This window comes from Dendrobates tinctorius, unplaced genomic scaffold, assembly GCF_039654945.1.
Source record: "Dendrobates tinctorius isolate UK_male_01 unplaced genomic scaffold, ASM3965494v1 ptg000070l, whole genome shotgun sequence".
Classification (NCBI taxonomy): Eukaryota; Metazoa; Chordata; class Amphibia; order Anura; family Dendrobatidae; genus Dendrobates; species Dendrobates tinctorius.
The window spans coordinates 75,414,881-75,437,330 of NW_027361738.1; the positions used below are offsets into that span (position 1 = coordinate 75,414,881).

A 22,450-nucleotide genomic window follows, 5' to 3' on the forward strand; every position below is an offset into this window, starting at 1 on the left:
GGCATGGCTAGTTAATCTTGGATTCTAACCCAGGCAGGGTTTGGGAGCAAGGTGGTCGCTACAATAGTTAGCGCCCGGAAGTCGACCTCAGCACGAATTTACCACCACACCTGGAGGGTGTTCTTCGCTTGGCGTAGGACGCAGTGTTTCTCCCCTGAGATTCTCGATCCCCAACATCTTGATTTTTCTCCAGTTGGGCCTAGACTTGGGCCTGGCCCAAGTTCCCTCAGGAGACAAATATCGGCTTTATCCGTCCTGGTCCAGTGCGGAATGGCTACCAGGATACAGGTTAAGTCTTTCATCCAGGGAGTCTCCCACTTGGTACCTCCCTATAAGGCGCCTATGGATGCCTGGGACCTTGACCTGGTCCTAAGGGTTCTGCAGGAAGCTCCTTTTTGGGACCGCTTCAGAAGGTTTCTTTGAGGTTCCTTTCCTGGAAAGTGGCGTTCCTAGTGGCCATCACTTTTGTCAGGCGGGTTTTCAGAGCTGACGGCACTATCCAGCTGACCTCCATTCCTCACTTCCATAAGGATAAGGGGTGCTCAGATCAACCCCTCCTTTTCTGCCGAAGGTCGTGTCCTCTTTTCACATTAATGAAGATGTTGTTTTGCCTTCATTTTGTCCAGCACCGGTGCACCGTGTGGAAGAGGCTTGTCACACGTTAGACCTGGTAAGAGCCCTCCGGGGGTACAGGTCGAGGACGGCTCCCTTTCGTCAGACGAACACGCTGTTCGTGCTCTCCGAAGGGCGCAGAAAGGAACTCGCTGCCTCAAAATCGACCATAGCCAGATGGTTTTTTGTTTGACATTTTAGGAGTCCTACCGCATTAGAGGCACGCTGATTCCAGCAGGGATCAGAGCGCACTCTACTTGGGCAGTGGGCGCCTCTTGGGCGCTTCGGCATCAGGCTTCGACAAAACAGGCTTGCAAAGCAGCAACCTGGTCCAGCCCAGGGGACCGCCTTCAGGTTTCTTGAGGGAACGATACTGGGAGGACAGAAAAAGGAAAGACTTGACTGAAGTTGTCAGGGAAACAAGGGGCGGGGCAAGCTTAAAGGGAGCAGGGGGCGCGCTGAAGTGGCAGTTGACAGGGAGCCGGACAACAAACAGGAAGCTGGGTGAGACAGAGAGAACCGAGGGAGCGGACGGTGTGTTGTGCAGAGACTGACGGGCCTGTGAAAGGAAAACTGCGGACTCACCGACACGTGAGACTTGAGAGTCGTTCACCCGCGGCCGCTTCCCTCATTCGGTCGCATCCAGCCGCCCCCGCTGTTTCCCGCCCTGTTTTGACAGGTCCATGACCTCGACTGACCGCTGCGATGACAGACCATTCCTTGACAGAGGTCAGTACACTGCCCCCCTGCCTTCTCCCACAGCTGCGGCCCTGTCATCACCGGGCCCAGGAGACGCCACCTCGCTACAGGCGGCAGGAGAGGCCCCCGTCCGGTTGGCTAAGGGGCCTCAGGCAGAGGTTAGTCAACGGCTATATTTAGAGACTCGTCATAACTCCACGGCGGGACGAGAGCCGCAAGGAGACGCCTGCAGCGCCCCACCGGCATCGTTTCTTCAGGGCCTGTTGCGCCCCACCGGCATCATTTCTTCAGGACCTGTTGCGCCCCACCGGCATCGTTTCTTCAGGGCCTGTTGCGCCCCACCGGCATCGTTTCTTCAGGGCCTGTTGCGCCCCACCGGCATCGTTTCTTCAGGGCCTGTTGTGCCCCACTGGCATCGTTTCTTCAGGGCCTGTTGTGCCCCACTGGCATCGTTTCTTCAGGGCCTGTTTTGCCCCATCGGCATCGTTTCTTCAGGGCCTGTTGCGACCCACCGTCATCGTTTCTTCAGGGCCTGTTGTGCCCCACCGGCATCGCCTCTTCAGGGCCTGTTGTGCCCCACCAGTATCGTCTCTTCAGGGCCTGTCGAGCCCAGTTCCGTCCCGGAATATCGAGGCGTCAAGACAGCCGCATCAGCGATCTCAACGCGGCCACTCTTGTGATCCTAACAGACCCCCTGGAAGGATAAGTTTAATATAGGAGCTAAGGACCTGTGGTTGGCCGTTTCGTGGCCCCATAATATCCGGCCTTGCCGGGTTAGTTGCATTCTCGTTAAAAGAAAGTGTTGTTATTGTTGTTGAGTCCCTGCAAGGACAATTAGTGTTACTCCTTTTTGGTTGTTCAGTATAGCCCCAGTGACTCCAGTTCATAAAAGATACTTTCCACAAACCATACTCAGTCTCGTGTCTCGTCACTGCATCCTGCGAACCTGCTGAACCCTACACTTGGCGTAGTCAGCAGGATGCAGTCTCCGAGCACAGACAGTGGTGCCCCAGATCAGGGTAGAGCTGTAAACTCTACAAATGATGAAGGTGCCCGTACCAGCATATCATTGGGGGCCATGCTGAACAACCTGCCTAGATTTTCTGGCTCCAATACTATGTTATGGAGCTGGATAGAACGGATGCGGGGGCTCTTTCGGATGCACCCAATGACCCCTGATCTGGAGGCCGAGGTGGCACTCATGGCACTGGACGGGGAGGCGCGGAGGTCAGTGATGTTGAAACCTCTGGGGCACCGCAACACTTTTGAAAAAGTGTTACAGATAGTAGAACAGACCCATGGGGACCCTATTAATGTGGGAGAGTTAAGAACCCGTTTGTTTAGTCGGATGCAAATAGAGGGGGAGACGATCACAGAGTATATGAATGTCCTTCAAGAATTGCATACGGCTATAGAAAGAAAGGACGGGGTAAGGGCAGGACCTGTTGACATTACCCTACGTGACCTACTGGTGACTGGTTTGCGAGATCCATTAGTCAAACAGGCACTGCGGGAACAGATCAGAATGAATCCCCGAATAGATTTTTCACAGGTGGGGAGTCAGGCACATGCTCGAGAGCAGGGGATGGCGGTCCCCGTGGGGAAAGTCCGAGGTGTGGAGGCCTCCGCGAGTGTAGTTGAGGAGCCTCAGTGGGTGGAAGAGATGAAGCGAGAGCTGAAATGTATTAAGGGCGAGTTGGCCGAAGTAAAGAGAAGAACCGGGACTGGACAACCTAGTTTTAACCCCGGCTCTTGGGGATCGCGCTCCCCGCGGGGTGGTCAGTCTACACAGGCCCGATGTTTTGAGTGTGGAGAACCAGGCCACTTTGCCGAGAGTGTCCGCGGCGTGGGAGATACCCACCCCGGTGGCCATTAAACCCTGGGCCGGACTGGGGCGACGCCGCTCAGAGCCGAAAACCACAACTAGGGGTGGTGGAAGTCCCGAAGATTTGGTAGCAAAATGTCCAGTGGTTTGGGCAGAAGTTGAGGGCCGGGCCGTCCGGTGCCTGGTGGACAAGGGGTCACAAGTAACCACTATGCCCGCAACGTACTTTCAACAGAACCTCCCGGAAGCAGCCAGGCCTCAGTGGGGGCCCGTGATCAGATTAGTAGCTGCCAACCAACTGCCGGTCCCAGTTGCCGGGGTGGTGTGGGTGCAAGTGACACTGTGCGGTAAATCCCTTGGTCGCAGAGGGGTGGTACTGACTCAAGGAGAAGCTGATAAGCAACACCCCGTTACCCTAGGCATGAATGTTCTACGAGAGTTCGGCAACCTACTGCTCAATGACCCTACACAGAGGATACTGAAGCAGTGGGGTTCTCGCACAGCCCAAGGGCAGGTATTCCAGCAGCTGGTGCGGGGAGCACGGGTACATCAGGACCGCCAGGAAGGCGAGGCTCTGGGTAAGGTCATCACGCCAGCGACTCCCCTGCTTGTGTTACCTCCTGGACAGACTGTGGTGGCCCTGCCCATTCGAGCCCCGATACCCTTGGAGGGCGTGGAGGTGCAGGTGGAGCCGTGTCACTCGGAGCGCTTACTTCCTGGCATACTGGTGGCCCGTTCCCTGGCTACCGTGCAAAAAGGATCCGTCCTGGTACGCTGCGTTAACCTTGAAGACCGAGACACCGTTCTGAAAGCACGGACTGTACTGGCCAAACTAGTAAGGCCTTTAGAAGTAGTGCTGCCAGCTCCGGCGGTTCAATTATGAGTACACCCTGAGGATCCTTGGGATGTAACAATACGAACCTTACAGGCCCACGAAGTCTCGGCCCAAGAGAAGGGCCGAAATATTTTGGAGCAGATGCGGGCCGAGCTTTCTGGGTTAACTGCAGCCCAACTCGCACAGATAAAAACATTGCTGGGACAGTACCATGAAGTATTTGCTAGTCATAAGGACGATTTTGGGTGTACCACTGCCATCACTCATGAAATCCCCACAGCAGGAGCGGCCCCTATCCGGGAACGATATCGACAGATTCCGCCACAACTCTATCAAGAGGTGAAAACTTTGCTGGCCCAAATGCTGCGAAAGCGGGTGATACGGGAAAGTCAAAACCCCTGGGCGGCCCCAATCGTGTTGGTCCGGAAGAAAGATGGTACACTACGATTCTGTGTGGATTATTGTAAACTGAATGCTTGCACTATTAAGTACTCTTACCCGCTGCCCCGCATAAAAGAATCCCTGTCCGCCTTGGGAAAGGCAACATATTTTTCGACCCTGGACTTGGCCAGTGGGTACTGGCAGGTGCCCATGTCAGAAGAAGATAGGGCCAAGACGGCGTTCATATTGCCCATGGGACTGTTTGAGTTCAATCGGCTGCCGTTTGGGTTGGCCAACGCCCCCGGGACCTTTCAGCGATTGATGGAGCGATGTCTGGGAGATCTCAATTTTGAGGCCACGTTGATCTACCTGGATGATGACATTGTCTATGCCGCCACCTTTGAGGACCACCTGAAGCGGTTGGGACAGGTACTCAGCCGGTTGCAAAAGTACGGGTTGAAGGTGAAGCCTCAGAAATGCCACCTATTTCGCTCTCAGATTGAGTATTTGGGTCATGTCGTTTCAGCAGAGGGTGTGAGGCCATCCCGGGAGAAGGTTGCTGCTATCCAGGAATGGCCTACCCCCCGAGACGGTGAAAGATGTGCGGGCTTTTCTGGGGTTAGCCGGATATTACCGTCGCTTTGTAAAGAATTTTGCATGTCGAGCTCGAGCCCTGCACGACCTACTGAAGGGGGCTCCCGCTGGGGCCAATGGACGCAAAATCCAGTGACAACACCCTCAGGAAGAGGCCTTCTGAGACCTCAAGGCTGCACTCTCGGATGCCCCAGTGTTGGCTTATGCGGATTTCTCTCAACCGTTCATCTTGCACACTGACGGGAGTCTTCACAGGCTGGGGGCTGTGTTGTCACAGGTTCAGGATGGCCGGGAGAGGGTGATCGCATATGGAAGCTGCTCACTGCATGACTCCGAGCGTAACCCTGACAATTGCAGCTCTTTTAAGCTCGAGCTCCTCGCAGTGGTGTGGGCTATGACTGAGAGATTCGTGGAGTACCTAGCGGGTAGTGCGAACTGACAACAACCCGCTGGCTCATCTGGAAAATGCCAAATTAGGGGCTCTGGAACAACGATGGGTGGCCGGGATGGCGAAGTACAATTATAAGATTATCTACAATAGAGGGGCCGAGAATGTCCATGCAGACGCCCTCTCCAGGATTCGACATACAACTCCAGGGCAAAATCGAGACGAAGAATTGGAAGGGGAGGAAATCCCGTTCGCTCTCACTGCTACCGTGCTCACAACTGACAATAAAAAGATATCTTCATCTGAGACCCCAAGGGGCATACTGGAACAATCCCGGGATAAGTGGATACAGCAGCAGCAAGAAGACGAAGAGATTGGTCTTCTCAGAACATGGGTCGCCGCCGGGCAATTATCCATTGACTCTCAACGGCAAAGTTTGGCTCAGGACCTGTTGCTTATGCTGCGACAATGGGAGAGGTTGGTTACCCGAAAGGGATTATTGTATCGTAAAATAACATCACAAACAACCTCGATGGTTTGGCAGGTGGTTACGCCAGGAGCCCAACTTCATGTATTGGCTCGGGAGGCTCACGAAAAAGGGGCCCATTTCGGAACAAAAAAAACTTTGCAATGGCTGCAACAGAAAGCTTACCACCCGCGCTTGCCGGCTGTTGTGGACGAAATTTGCCGGACCTACCGGTTGTGTGAATTAGCCAAACCGCCCGCTCAGCGAGCCGCAACACAGACTATTGTGACCTCAGCGCCCCATGAGCTCCTGACGGTGGATTATTTGACCATTGGGCCCACATTCCAGGGATATGAACACTGTCTCGTTATGGTAGATCATTTCACCAAGTTCGCTGTGGTCACCCCCACTCGGGATCAGACTGCAGAGTCAGCTGCCTCCGCAATTTGTAGAAACTTTATACAAGTATACGGCTGTCCGCAACTAATACATTCTGATCAGGGAGCATGTTTTTTTGGAAAACTCATGGAAGAACTACATCACCTCTATGGAATTGACAAATCCCGGACCACACAGTATCACCCGCAAGGGAATGGGGATTGTGAACGATTTAATCGGACATTGATTCAGATGTTGCGCACTCTGGAGAGTGACAAGAAGGCCCGTCGGCCCGAATATGTTTCCGAATTAGTTTGGGTCTATAACAATAGGATACATCGAGTAACTGGTTATACCCCCTATTCCCTGTTTGGGTGAGAAGGTAAAGGGATCACGGAGGTGGAGTTAGACCCCGAAGAACCTCAGCCCTGGACTGGAGTGTCGTCTTGGGTCCGAAATCATCGTCATTGGCTGCAAACTCTTCACCGATTGTACACACCAAGCTCCGAGACTGGGAGCACCCAGGGAAGAATACAACCCCGCCTCCTCACCTCCAAAGCGGGGACCGGGTGCTTGTGCTAGATCAACGCCCCCAAAACAAACTGGAGCCGCGTTGGGAAGAAAGTACTTATCGGGTCTTACGCCGTATCCATCCAGACGGACCGGTGTACGAAATACATCCTGAAGAGGATGAAACACTGCCCGCTCGTGTTGTGCATCGTAATATGTAACACCCATGTACTTCCTCCGACCCGAAGCAACCGGAGCCTGCCCCGTCGACATCCGAACCGTCTTCCGTATTTTGGGACCCGGACGACGACGAAGATTATCTCCTGGGACCCGGAGGCCCGCCCGCACCAACCAGCCCACCGATGTCCACCACCCCAGACGATTCTACCCCAGTTGAACTTAGACACTCCGAGCGGTCAACAGCCGGCAAACCCCCGAACGATATGAGCAAGATCAATTCGTATGGCAACGAACATTGAAACCCCTACAGACCGAGCTCAATAGACTAAGGCCCTCTCCCGAGGACTGGCAAGCTTTCAGGGTGGGGGAATGTGGGGAGAAGGACTCCCAGACAGTGAATGGGCAGGTACCCAGGGGACCGCCTTCAGGGTTCTTGAGGGAACGATACTGGGAGGACAGTAAAAGGAAAGACTTGACTGAAGTTGTCAGGGAAACAGGGGGTGGGGCAAGCTTAAAGGGAGCAGGGGGCGCGCTGAAGTGGCAGTTGACAGGGAGCCGGACAACAGACAGGAAGCCGGGTGAGACAGAGAGAACCGAGGGAGCGGACGGTGTGTTGTGGAGAGACCCACAGGGGCCTGTGAAAGGAAAACTGCGGACTCACCAACACGTGAGACTTGAGTCGTTCACCGGCGGCCGCTTCCCTCATACGGTCGCATCCAGCCGCCCCTGCTGTTTCCCGCCCTGTTGTGACAGGTCCACGACCTCGACTGACCGCTGCGACAACAAACCATTCCTTGACAGAGGTCAGGACACTGCCCCCCTGTCTTCTCCCACAGCTGCGGCCCTGTCATCACCGGGCCCAGGAGGCGCCACCTCGCTACAGGCGGCAGGAGAGGCCCCCGTCCGGTTGGCTAAGGGGCCTCAGGCAGAGGTTAGTCAACGGCTATATTTAGAGACTGCGTCATAACTCTGCGGCGGGACGAGAGCCGCAAGGAGACGCCTGCAGCGCCCCACCGGCATCGTTTCTTCAGGGCCTGTTGCGCCCCACCGGCATCGTTTCTTCAAGGCCTGTTGTGCCCCATCGGCAACGTTTTTTCAGGGCCTGTTGCGCCCCACCGGCATCGTTTCTTCAGGGCCTGTTGCGCCCCACCGGCATCGTTTCTTCAGGGCCTGTTTTGCCCCACCGGCATCGCTTCTTCAGGGCCTGTTGCGCCCCACCGGCATCGTTTCTTCAGGGCCTGTTGCGCCCCACTGGCATCGCCTCTTCAGGGCTGTTGTGCCCCACCGGTATCGTCTCTTCAGGGCCTGTCAAGCCCAGTTCCGTCCCGGAATATCGAGGCGTCAAGGCAGCCGCATCAGCGATCTCAACGCGGCCACTCTTGTGATCCTAACAGACCCCCTGGAAGGATAAGTTTAATATAGGTGCTAAGGACCCGTGGTTGGCCGTTTCGTGGCCCCATAATATCCGGCCTTGCCGGGTTAGTTGCATTCTCATTAAAAGAAAGTGTTGTTATTGTTGTTGAGTCCCTGCGAGGACAATTAGTGTTACTCCTTTTTGGTTGTTCAGTATAGCCCCAGCGACTCCAGTTCATAAAAGATACTTTCCACAAACCATACTCAGTCTCGTGTCTCGTCACTGCATCCTGCGAACCTGCTGAACCCTACAATTGTAATAGTCATCCATATCAAGAGAAAAAGAGCCAAAGTGTCTTAAGGAAAGTATCAAATTTTATTTTATAAAAAGTTCATAATATTTTATTATTAATACACAGATACCAGTTAGAGTGCAGAGAAGGAGACTAACCCCAAAATGCCACCGTGCCTCTCAGGTAAATAACATACCTAATATGTAATCAATATTAGTAAGGTAAGCTAAAACAGGTCAGACCAGATGATGTTAAATACAAAAAAATCAGAGTAAAGATAGCGCTGAACGCACTAAGCGTTCACTAGAATAAAGCGCCCAGTGAGCCGTAAATTGATAAAGTGAATTAATACTGTCTGGTCTGACTTATTTTAAGTGCAAGAGGATCACAGTGGAAGTAGCACTGGACACACTCAGCGTTCACTACAATCAAGCGCTCAGTGAACCATAAAGCAGACTGTCGAGCTTACCAGAGAGGGACAGCAGGCCCCAGAGTGAAGGTGTGGAGCTTCCCGACGCGTGTTTCGCGGCCAAGCAGGGATGCTTTCTCAAGGGGAAATGACGGCGGATCCGAACAGGACCTTTAAGTAACCCTATGAACTAGGTCACGTGATTATATGTGACCAATGGCGGTGAAACAAACGGCGCATGCGCGGTGTGCCGAAGACGCCCCCGTATGCATCAGAGGCGTCACGTGCATGGAATCCACCTACAGGGATTAACCCTGTGTGAGGTGCCTGCAACGTAGAGACGCCCCGACACAGACAGAGCCCCGACGGAAACATCGCCATATAATGCACCGTCACCGCCATATAATGGGGACATAAAATGGGAGATAATGTATAAGGAAAAGAGGGAAATGTGCTCAAGCTCACGTAAGTTGTGGCATCAAACACATAAATAGAAGATATACATTATCAGCAATACATATGCAATGTATTTAAATAATGTTAAACAGTCACAGGCAATAAGAGCCTGACCTTTGTACCTACTAACCATTTTAATTACTTCACAGCCCTGAAGGATCTTCATCTTTTCTCGTGCAAATTGGTATTAAAGAAACTTCTTAGTAGGAAACAGACATTTGAATCTATGACTGAGGTTGAGAGGCAGGCACTTCTTGACTTGGAGGACCTCCTGGAGGAGCTGAATTTACCACAGGCAAGTAAATTTCCTTCTCATGTCCACCCCAGCTCTACTAGGTTCCCCCCTTTGTCCCTGAGCTCCAATGTAGAGATCTTTACAAAGTTAGTCAGTGATGATTTCAAGAAACTTTCCACTAGGCGCAAATATGATAATCTTACACATAAACAGCGCCAAGCCATTGGAGAATTACAAACATGGAAAGATGTTGTAATTAAACGAGCTGACAAAGGGGGGAACATAGTGATTTGGCCTAGTTCCAAATATGAAAAGGAGGTCTACCAACAGTTAAAAGATTCCAGTACATATTCAAAGCTGTCTTTTAACCCCACGTCTACCTTTTTGCGCGAGTTACAGACGATCCTGTTGAGGGCTGTGGATGATAATATAATTACTAAGAAGGTCCTTGATGGCCTTATGGTCAGGTCCCCCAGAGTTCCAACATTCTATCTGTTACCAAAGATCCACAAGGGCGCCCTTGACCCACCGGGACGTCCGATTGTGTCAGGTATAGGAGGCATTTGTGATCTTACATGTCAATTCATCGACTATTATCTCAAACCTTTGGTAGAGACTTTACCCTCCTATATCCGTGACACAACGGATGTCCTGTCACGGGTCGACAGCGTCCTCGTGACCTCGTGGTCACGGCTGATGTTGAGAGTTTATATACTTGCATCGATCATTCCCAGGGTCTGGATGCGGTTCGTCTTTTCTTGGGGGCCTCCGACCTGGACGGCCCTCTGTGTGAGCTGATCATTGAGCTGGTGCGCTACATCCTCACCCACAACTTCTTTGTCTTCAAGGATGTTTTCTACTTACAGAGGCGCGGCACAGCCATGGGCGCGGCCTGTGCGCCCTCGTACGCTAATCTCTTTCTGGGTGCCTGGGAGAGATTCATATTTGGCGACGGGGGCCCACAGGTCGCTTCCCATGTTCTGTGCTGGTATCGCTACATTGAAGACATATTAATGTTGTGGGACGGGGGGCCGCACCGGCTCGATTTCATGAGGACGCTTAATGATAACAAATTTATGATCGACGTATCCAGACGGACGTCTTCAGGAAACCAACGTCAGTCAATTGATTGTTACACGTGTCCTCAGCACATGATCCGGCCACCATTAGAGCTGTCCCGGTCGGACAGTTCCTAAGGATGAGACGAATCTGCTCCACAGACACCAGATTCGAGGCACAGGCCTCGGATCTTAAAGATCGATTTCACACACGCGGCTATAGCCGCAGATGTGTGAAAACTGTAATCATCTTTTGAATCCCACAAAAATAAGAACCAGGGTGGATTTTGAAGGCCCTATAAGGTTTATCTCCACCTTCAACCATGAGTGGGAAAATATGCGCACCATCCTCAAAAAACACTGGCCAATCTTGGAATCTGACCCGACCCTGGGGTCTGTTTTAGGCACCTTTCCCAGTATGACATCTAGGAGATCTAAAAATCTTGGAGATCTCCTAGTAAAAAGCCATTACACTCTGGCTCCTAATACCTTTCTGGGTACGTACACCCCACAGGTCGGCTCTTTTCCATGTGGTCACTGCGTGGCTTGCGCCAATGTCCTGCTCTGCTCTACGTTCTCCTCTGCGGATGGCTCCAGAGACTTTTTTATCAGACAACGTATTTCTTGCGGGACTACTAATGTTATATATTATGCCATCTGTCCGTGTCCCAAGATCTACGTTGGTCTCACTACTAGGGAGCTTCGGGATAGGGTTCCGGAGCATGTGCGGGACATTGGCGCAGCAAGGACAGTGACAGATGTGAGAGAATTAAAAGCAATTCCTCGGCACTTCAGGGTCTATCACAATTGTGATGCCAAGTTATTAAGTGTCAGAGGTATTGAGGCCCTCCACCTTGGGATCAGAGGTGGAGATAATAAAAAACTTCTCGCCCAAATGGAAGCCAGGTGGATTGTGCTGCTCGACAGTTGCACCTAATGGTTTGAATGAATCTTTAAGTTTTGCCCCATTTCTGTAAAAATCAGCTTCCCTCAACCCCTGCGGTGTCCCCTGTATTCCCCCTGTTTGCCCCACCAACACTTATCTATCCCCGATTCCGAGGGTGTGTGTATGTGTGTGTTTTTATATCTTATATTTTTAACTTGTTTTTATTTTATTGTTTTTTTCATTACCAGTGATTATCTTGATGTCCCTACATTTCCATTCATTTAGCCCTGGTGGGACTCTGAATTAACCATCTGAATATAAAGGATATTGGATCTTTCTATATGGAGGATACGGACATTCCATTTATGATCTTTTGCGGGATTATTGTTGTATTTGTACCAGCTCTTATTGCCTGTGACTGTTTAACATTATTTAATTACATTGCATATGTATTGCTGATATTTTGTAATGTATATCTTCTATTTATGTGTTTGATGCCGCAACTTACGTGAGCCTGAGCACATTTCCCTTTTTTCCTTATACATTATCTCCCATTTTATGTCCCCATTATATGACGGTGACGGTGTGCATGGCGATGTTTCCGTCGGGGCTCTGTCTGTGTCGGGGCGTCTCTACGTTGCGGGCACCTCACACAGGGTTAATCCCTGTAGGTGGATTCCATGCACGTGACGCCTCTGAAGCATACAGGGGTGCCTTCGGCACACCGCGCATGCGCCGTTTGTTTCACCGCCATTGGTCACATATAATCACATGACCTAGTTCATAGGGTTAGTTAAAGGTCCTGTTCGGATCCTCCGTCATTTCCCCTTGAGAAAGCATCCCTGCTTGGCCGCGAAACGCACGTCGGGGAGCTCCACACCTTCCCTCTGGTGCCTGCTGTCCTTCTCTGGTAAGCTCGACAGTCTGCTTTATGGTTCACTGAGCGCTTGATTGTAGTGAACGCTGAGTGTGTCCAGTGCTACTTCCACTGTGATCCTCTTGCACTTAATACTGTCTGGTCTTACTTTAATTCACTTTATCGATTTACGGCTCACTGGGTGCTTTATTCTAGTGAACGCTTAGTGCGTTAAGCGCTATCTTAACTCTGATTTTTTTGTATTTAACATCATCTGGTCTGACCTGTTTTGGCTTACCTTACTAATATTGATTACATATTAGGTATGTTATTTACCTGAGAGGCACGGTGGCATTTTGAGGTTAGTCTCCTTCTCTGCACTCTAACTGGTATCTGTGTATTAATAATAAAATATTATGAACTTTTAAAAAAATAAAATTTGAAACTTTCCTTAAGACACTTTGGCTCTTTTTTCTCTTGGTATGGATGACTATTACAATTGTAGGGTTCAACAGGTTCGCAGGATGCAGTGACGAGACACGAGACTGAGCTCTTGGAGCTCTGCTGTGACCCGGCTGTCCAAGTGATGTATTGGGAATTTTGTGTTCTAATTGTAATAGTCATACTCAGGCTTCGGCGGATGCGAGCCTGGGTAGAAGGATTCTCCAAGCAGCGGTGGCGCACCTTTAAACAAAAGAGGCATGTAGCTTGGATCGGTGAGTCAATCTCCCACCCAGGGACTGCTTTAGGACATCCCACAGTATCTGTGTCCTCCAATGAGGCGAAGGAGAAACATGGATTTTTGTGAGTACTCACCGTAAAATCCTTTTCTCCGAGACGCTCATTGGGGGACACAGCACCCACCCTAATAGCCAGTTGGCTCTTGTTTTGTTTAAATTTATGTGCATTTACTAATTTGACATAAGGGTGGTGTTTTTTTGACATGTTGCACCTGTATTAAGGCTGATTTGTTGTCCTCCTACTGCTTTGGCACCAAACCGATTTCCGCCCGCAATAGGGGCGAGGGTGTATACTGCGGAGGAGGAGCTAACCTCTTTTTTTCACTTAGTGTCAGCCTCCTAGCGGCAGAAGCATACACCACAGTATCTGTGTCCCCCAATGAGCATCTTGGAGAAAAGGATTTTACGGTGAGTTATCACAAAAATCCATGTTTTTAAATTATACATACATTACATAAAAATATAAGACTGCACATATTAGTAATTTATAAAAACGGTTTTATTATAAGGAGATTATCCCTAAAGGACTAGTAAACCTGCTGCCAGGTAGTCCTCAATATTCATGAGCTGTGTAACTCCAACCCCCACCAGTGATTGACAGCTTTCTGACTATGCATAGTATACACAAAAAGCTGCCAATCAGTGATGTGGGCGGGGCTATACAAGGCTCAGTATTCAGAGAACTGCTTGATCTGCAGCAGAGTAAACAGATATTTTATTAGATCTGCAGCAATCAGCCCAGTAAGTAACACATCGCTGGAATCAGGGTCTATGCCCATACATTATGCTGTTCTCAGATGGGATGGCAAAAACCTGGTGATAGATTCTCTTTAAGGGATTAAAAAACATAATCCGCAAATAATGTCAATTTCTTAAATCCGGAGCATATGCAGATTATGTTGATCCTCCAAATCATAACTGCCATACCTTTTTTATTTATTTATTTTTTTTAATCCCTGAGCTATTTGAGTAGAAACTACAGTATATTTGTTTTAGTATGAGCATGAAGAGGACAATGATGCAGAAAAGAAGCTGGGCTGATATATTAGCTAATAAACACAGCTGTAGCCTGGATATACAGATCTCACATCCAGCCTGTATTACAGGGACTGACAATCCCACAAGGGAAAAATCTGAAACTTCGCTCAGTCTGTCAAATGTATGAAGGAATGACAATGGCTAGTTGTGAGCAGTAGCGCCTCGACGTGTTGCATCCTCTTCTGTAGCAGAGGCCAGCAGCTGACATCGGCATGCCTGCTATGGTGATGCATGATGATGTCAGTGCCATGCAACTCCAATGCCTGGCATGCTAACATCCGCTTCCGGTCTCTGATTGGCTGATGGCATGAATTGCAGCGCAGGGAACCGTAGGTTCTCTGCTCTGCAATACATTTCAGCTGATTGCTCCTCTGACGCACATCCAGCTGGGATTGGCTGACTCCCCCCCCACACACACACTGACCAAGTCGTGGTCATACCCTCTGCAACTGCGATTATTATTTATGCTTCTGATTGTGAGGTCTGTGTGTATCCAAGCGATAAAAGAAACAAAACAGGGCGAATCCACTGTGTGAAACCTTTAAACCACAATTGTAATGGTGAGGCAAGGAGAGACTCACCTGATAGGGTTGTGAAACTTCAGTCACAACACCTACAAACGCATGAAACAGCTGCTGCAGTCTGCACAGGGTCCAAGGACTTGTGAATGAAGATGGCTATAAGGTGCAATGATACACTGCGCTGCTGTAGGTATAATTCAAGGAGCTTTATTGGTGCCTACGCGTTTCCTGAGCTGTCCCAGCTCACTTCATCAGGGCATGATACAAGCATGCAATGCAGGAGTTCATATACAATCCAAAGTGGAAAAAAAAAAAAAAGGGGCAGGACAAGTAACTGCCACATCAGCGAGCACATTAAAGTAATTGTATTTTTATAGAATATATTAAAACCGCATATAATAAGAATACATACTCAAGAACAATAAAAAAGAAAATGTATATATTTCTTTTAAAATAGACACGGAGGATCACGGGGTCCAATAAAAAAGTAGTTAAAACCATCCTCAGGGAGTCTAGAACACAGTTCCAAAGTTGAGAGTGTATGGTGACTAGTGAGGAATAGGGTATGATTTTTCAGATCAATGTTGAGATCAATCCATTCACTTCCAGAATAAAGAGTAAATCCAAAGAGATGTACCCTGAATAACGGATTAAAAAAAAAAAAAAAATTGATTAAGGGCAGTTATATATATATAAAAAAAAAAAAATACTGATTGTAAAAAAGAAAAAAATATTTTGAAATAAAGTGCAGTAGTGTTTTAATATTAAATATCTTAAATCATAAAAACATGGTAACAATGTAAAAAAAGGGGGGTTGTAGTATTATAAAGAGACACTAGATGGCGCTAACACGAGCTTCAAGGAAGTGTCAGAAGCTTGAAGAGAACACTCAGGAAACGCGTAGGCACCAATAAATTTCCTTGAATCATACTTACAGCAGCGCAGTGTATCATTGTATCCAAGCGATAGCTGAGTTCATTAGCTAATATCAGCACTGCTTCTGCACTAATATCCTCTTCCTGTACTTTCTTCCTTATCTATAGCTTTTTTTTTGTCTGCCCTCCCTGATCCTACACATGCTTTTTCCCCTCTCCGTCAGTGTACAATCCAATTTCCTTAGCTACTGCTATCTCTAACACTGAGGGAAGGTAGAGCAGAACAGAGCAGGAGCTCTGAGGGATTTGTAACCTTTTTGTAGATAGATACTACTTCAGAGTATCTGTAAGTGCTTTAGCACCATAGAAAATTAATAACGAAGACTGTTTGGAAAGTCGGTTATCTTTGCTTTTAGGAAGCAAATGGACAACAGAAAACATTTCAGTGAGACTGTATATTCTGTCAAATAACAGGTAGACAATTTTCTAATAGACTATCTGCAAACTTCCTGCTTGCTGTAATCGAATAGAACCTTCATTTTTTACTCCCAGTAAAAGACAAAGCGTCCTGGTCATGTGATAGACACTCAGATGAATTACTTCTTATCACCCTGAGATCTGATAGCCACGCACCAGTGGGTCCATCACATTCACAGAACGTGCGACTGCATCATTACTGGGAGGCGATATTGTGCCAATATTTCAGCCGGAAATTATAGTTTGGAAACTTTGCTATTTTGCACACGCTTTGCCACTGCATTACAATTAGTCATGAAGAAATGAAAATTGTTGGATGTTTTCTTCTTGGACAGCATGGAAGAAGGAGCTGGTGACAAATGTAAAGAAGCCATAACGAAAGCCTTGGAATATCACCCGAGCGGCCCTGAAGCTCTGCAGCTGATGGCCAGTTATCTGTTCAGTATGGAGCAGCCGCAGGTCAGTGCTCACTACGAGAAGTGTTAATGCATGTGAACAGGAGCCATTACCGGTGACATCTGGTGGGATGATCGAGCAGACAGCGTGCGTGGGAAGAGGCGATCGCACTTACACATTGGGGGTTTCTTATGCAGAAGCTCTGCACAGCTGACACGACACTAATGCTGCCCCTAGAACGCGTCCATTTGCACATTCGCACTTCTCCTTGAGGGCAGTGTACACGTCTGCATTCATTGTTATTAAGGCTTCTTCTAGGTTTATAAACTTGACAAAGGGAAAGTCGGCCGGGAGAAATAAGAAAAGGCAACCCACCGCACTCCGCTACCTGCTCCAGCCCTGCGGATCCGACAGTCTGTGCCGGAATGGAGGAGATGGCATCACGACCAGCAGCTGCCTGACTTCTGAAGTCACCGACTGGCTGGTGGTCGGGATATCATTGCTGTCAGTCCAGCGGAGGCTAATGAACAAGGACAGGGGGAGCATATTTTGGTGTGTGTGAGTGTGTATTTTTTTTTTTTTAAAGTTTTAAGACCGTGCAGAGTTGAGCAAAAACATTAACCGGACCCTGGTCCAGCAAACACATCGGTAGTTCTTGGTCAATGGACCAGAGCAAAGCAAACCTCCTGCTACCCCTGACACCCCCAGCAGCACGTGTGCGTAATGTAATAATGTCATGTGGCGTACTTATCAAAAGATGCGTTGGGGATGCCATGGGCAGTAGCGCAGTTACAGTTCTGTAGTCCGGCGCCCATGGTCTCCTGGCTCAGCATCCTGAGAATCTTTTTGATCAACTCTAGAAGGACAGGGTGAGCAATTTACATATGTGTTTCCTCATCGGTTGACAGATCCTGAGATGAGTGGCACAGGATGACTAGCTTTGAAAGAAAAAATATGATTTTGCGATGCTCTGTTGGGAGATGTTTATGCTATAAGTGTCTATATATGGCCACCCGGGTGGTTGTGGTGAGGATTGCAGCCTTTGTTGCCGGTCAGTAGTGTGTACAGCGGTTGAATTTTCACCTAGACCCCTGTGCATAGAGGGTCCAAAACGTCCCTTTTGCAGAAATAAGACCACCCAGTACTGTTACGACCTATGATAGATCAGGGCCCTCTTGGAGATTTTGCATTTGAGCTCACGAGATTGAAGTTATGTCACTGCTGGTCAAAATGTCTTACCCTCACCTGACTCCTGGTGGGCCTGATGTAGTGTAAGACAGGGGGCAATACTTGGCCTAATTCCTATGTACTGTAGGTGGAGAATGAGGATGTGGAGCTGATGATGACCCTGTGGAGGTGGAGCTGATGATGACCCTGTGGAGGTGGAGCTGATGACGACTCTGTGGATGTGGAGCTGATGATGACCCTGTGGATGTGGAGCTGATGACGACCCTGTGAATGTGGAGCTGATGATGACCCTGAGGATGTGGAGCTGATGATGACCCTGTGGATGTGGAGCTGATGATGACCCTGTGGATGTGGAGCTGATGATGACCCTGTGGATGTGGAGCTGATGACGACCCTGTGGATGTGGAGCTGATGATGACCCTGTGGATGTGGAGCTGATGATGACCCTGTGGATGTGGAGCTGATGATGACCCTGTGGATGTGGAGCTGATGATGACCCTGTGGATGTGGAGCTGATGATGACCCTGTGGATGTGGAGCTGATGATGACCCTGTGGATGTGGAGCTGATGATGACCCTGTGGATGTGGAGCTGATGATGACCCTGTGGATGTGGAGCTGATGACGACCCTGTGGATGTGGAGCTGATGACGACCCTGTGGATGTGGAGCTGATGACGACCCAGTGGATGTGGAGCTGATGACGACTCTGTGGATGTGGAGCTGATGACGACTCTGTGGATGTGGAGCTGATGACCCTGTGGATGTGGAGCTGATGACGACTCTGTGGATGTGGAGCTGATGATGACCCTGTGGATGTGGAGCTGATGACGACTCTGTGGATGTGGAGCTGATGATGACCCAGTGGATGTGGAGCTGATGACGACCCTGTGGATGTGGAGCTGATGACGACTCTGTGGATGTGGAGCTGATGACCCTGTGGATGTGGAGCTGATGACGACTCTGTGGATGTGGAGCTGATGATGACCCTGTGGATGTGGAGCTGATGACGACTCTGTGGATGTGGAGCTGATGACGACCCAGTGGATGTGGAGCTGATGACGACCCTGTGGATGTGGAGCTGATGACGACTCTGTGGATGTGGAGCTGATGACGACCCTGTGGATGTGGAGCTGATGACGACTCTGTGGATGTGGAGCTGATGATGACCCTGTGGATGTGGAGCTGATGACGACCCTGTGGATGTGGAGCTGATGACGACCCTGTGGATGTGGAGCTGATGACGACCCTGTGGATGTGGAGCTGATGACGACCCTGTGGATGTGGAGCTGATGACGACCCTGTGGATGTGGAGCTGATGACGACTCTGTGGATGTGGAGCTGATGACGACCCTGTGGATGTGGAGCTGATGACGACCCTGTGGATGTGGAGCTGATGACGACCCTGTGGATGTGGAGCTGATGACGACCCTGTGGATGTGGAGCTGATGACGACCCTGTGGATGTGGAGCTGATGACGACCCTGTGGATGTGGAGCTGATGACGACCCTGTGGATGTGGAGCTGATGATGACCCTGTGGATGTGGAGCTGATGACGACTCTGTGGATGTGGAGCTGATGACGACTCTGTGGATGTGGAGCTGATGACGACCCTGTGGATGTGGAGCTGATGACGACCCTGTGGATGTGGAGCTGATGACGACCCTGTGGATGTGGAGCTGATGACGACCCTGTGGATGTGGAGCTGATGATGACCCTGTGGATGTGGAGCTGATGATGACCCTGTGGATGTGGAGCTGATGACGACCCTGTGGATGTGGAGCTGATGACGACCCTGTGGATGTGGAGCTGATGATGACCCTGTGGATGTGGAGCTGATGACGACCCTGTGGATGTGGAGCTGATGACGACCCTGTGGATGTGGAGCTGATGATGACCCTGTGGATGTGGAGCTGATGATGACCCTGTGGATGTGGAGATGTGTAGCAAGGCCCGGATAATCTAATGTATGGTAGAAATCTCCATGGCCGGCTCTTCTTCTGCATTCTGTGGCTGACTCTGCGCACTGTGTAGTCCCCTATAAATCTCTGCAGGTTGTAGGAAAACAGCAGTGAAATGAGAAACCTGCCGATGCGTCCTCGTGACTGACAGCTGCCCTCCCCGACTACACAGCGATTGTAAATATCCTCTGATTAATGCATGCGCCATAAATGTGCCCATCATTTATTTCCCTGATGCCAGAGCCCATCTACTTATCCGATCTCCCCGGCAGTAAATATCTCATCAGGCGGCTGTACATGGAATACCTCTGTAAATTATCATCAGGCGGGGATGAGGCGCTCCGCTCCAGATTGCTGAGTGTATTTCACCATTGCTCATATTGACATGGTCCAACTGCTCGGAATAACTCGATGCCATGCTTTATTACCTCCGCCGAGATTAGCACGGGATCACTCATAGGAGAACTTGCTTACAGATAAAGGCTGCAGTCACCATCGGTGGTTACTATAATCCCAGCTCAGGATTAGAATAATGGGGTGCACTCTATAAAAAGTATGTCTGTCCTTATATCTATCTGAATTTTTATCCATCTATCTCATATCTATGAATATCTCCCTCTGGTCTTCTTCTTCTCTCCCCCTCCCTCTTGTCTTCCTCCCTCTCTCTCCCTCTTGTCTTCCTCCGTCTCTCTCGCTCTTCTTCTTTCTCGCTTTTCTTCTTCCTCCCTCTCTCGCTCTTATTCCTTCCTCCCTCTCTCTCGCTCTTATTCCTTCCTCTCTCTCTCGCTCTTCTTCCTCCCTCTCTCTCTCGCTCTTCTTCCTCCCTCTCGCTCGCTCTTCTTCCTCCCTCTCGCTCGCTCTTCTTCCTCCCTCTCGCTCGCTCTTCTTCCTCCCTCTCTCGCTCGCTCTTCTTCCTCCCTCTCTCGCTCGCTCTTCTTCCTCCCTCTCTCGCTCGCTCTTCTTCCTCCCTCTCTCGCTCGCTCTTCTTCCTCCCTCTCTCGCTCGCTCTTCTTCCTCCCTCTCTCGCTCGCTCTTCTATCTCCCTCTCTCGCTCGCTCTTCTATCTCCCTCTCTCGCTCGCTCTTCTTCCTCCCTCTCTCGCTCGCTCTTCTTCCTCCCTCTCTCGCTCGCTCTTCTTCCTCCCTCTCGCTCGCTCTTCTTCCTCCCTCTCGCTCGCTCTTCTTCCTCCCTCTCTCGCTCGCTCTCCTTCCTCCCTCTCGCTCTCTCTTCTTCCTCCCTCTCGCTCGCTCTTCTTCCTCCCTCGCTCGCTCTTCTTCCTCCCTCTCGCTCGCTCTTCTTCCTCCCTCTCGCTCGCTCTTCTTCCTCCCTCTCGCTCACTCTTCTTCCTCCCTCTAGCTCGCTCTTCTTCCTCCCTCTCGCTCGCTCTTCTTCCTCCCTCTCGCTCGCTCTTCCTCCCTCTCGCTCGCTCTTCTTCCTCCCTCTCGCTCGCTCTTCTTCCTCCCTCTCGCTCGCTCTTCTTCCTCCCTCTCGCTCGCTCTTCTTCCTCCCTCTCGCTCGCTCTTCTTCCTCCCTCTCGCTCGCTCTTCTTCCTCCCTCTCGCTCGCTCTTCTTCCTCCCTCTCGCTCGCTCTTCTTCCTCCCTCTCGCTCGCTCTTTTTCCTCCCTCTCGCTCGCTCTTCTTCCTTCCTCCCTCTCTCTCTTCTTCCTCCCTCCCTCTCTCTCGCTCTTATTCCTTCCTCCCCCTCTCGCTCTTCTTCCTTCCTCCCTCTCTCTCGCTCTTCTTCCTCCCTCCCTCTCGCTCGCTCTTCTTCCTCCCTCCCTCTCGCTCGCTCTTCTTCCTCCCTCCCTCTCGCTCGCTCTTCTTCCTCCCTCCCTCTCGCTCGCTCTTCTTCCTCCCTCCCTCTCGCTCGCTCTTCTTCCTCCCTCCCTCTCGCTCGCTCTTCTTCCTTCCTCCCTCCCTCTCGCTCGCTCTTCTTCCTTCCTCCCTCCCTCTCGCTCGCTCTTCTTCCTTCCTTCCTCCCTCCCTCTCGCTCGCTCTTCTTCCTTCCTTCCTCCCTCCCTCTCGCTCGCTCTTCTTCCTCCCTCCCTCCCTCTCGCTCGCTCTTCTTCCTCCCTCCCTCCCTCTCGCTCGCTCTTCTTCCTCCCTCCCTCCCTCTCGCTCGCTCTTCTTCCTCCCTCCCTCTCGCTCGCTCTTCTTCCTTCCTCCCTCCCTCCCTCCCTCTCGCTCGCTCTTGTCTTCCTCCCTCCCTCCCTCTCGCTCGCTCTTGTCTTCCTCCTCCTCCCTCCCTCTCGCTCTCTCGCTTTTCTTCCTTCATACCTCTTTCTCGCTCTTCTTCTTCCTCCTCACTCTGTCGCTCTTCTTCTTCCTTCCAGTTGGAAGAATGTCTCAAGTGGGGTACCACAGGGCTCTGTCCTGGGCCCTGTATTGTTAAACGTCTTTATCAACGATTTAGATGAAGGTATTGAGGGTAAATTGATTAAATTTGCTGATGACAGAAAGCTAGGAGGAATAGCTAATACTAGAGAAGAGAGAGAGAGGATTAAAAAAGATATAAATAAACTGGAGCAGTGGGCAGCAACTAACAATGGTTTTTAACAGGGAAAAATTCAAAGTACTACATCTGGGCAATAAAAATGAAAAAAGTATATACAGAATGGGAGGAATAGGGCTAAGCAACAGCACATGTGAAAAGACTTGGGTATACTAATAGATCACAGACTGAATATGAGTCAACAGTGTGATGCAGCAGCAAAAAAGGCAAATGCAATTCTAGGATGTATTAACCGAAGCATACAGTCTAGATCACGTGAAGTCATTATTGCCCTCTACTCCTCTTTGGTCAGACCTCATCTGGAATACTGTGTCCAGTTTTGGGCGCCACA

The 22,450-nt window shown here is 50.2% G+C and overlaps 1 protein-coding gene across 1 annotated transcript in view; it reads left to right on the plus strand.

Moving 5' to 3' along the window:
• Window positions 1-22,450, plus strand: part of LOC141095705 (uncharacterized) — a 510,166-nt gene that overhangs the window by 17,162 nt on the left and 470,554 nt on the right. Inside the window, 1 exon segment of the mRNA XM_073581947.1 lies at window positions 16,401-16,524. Within this exon segment, the coding sequence (XP_073438048.1) occupies window positions 16,401-16,524 (124 nt within the window).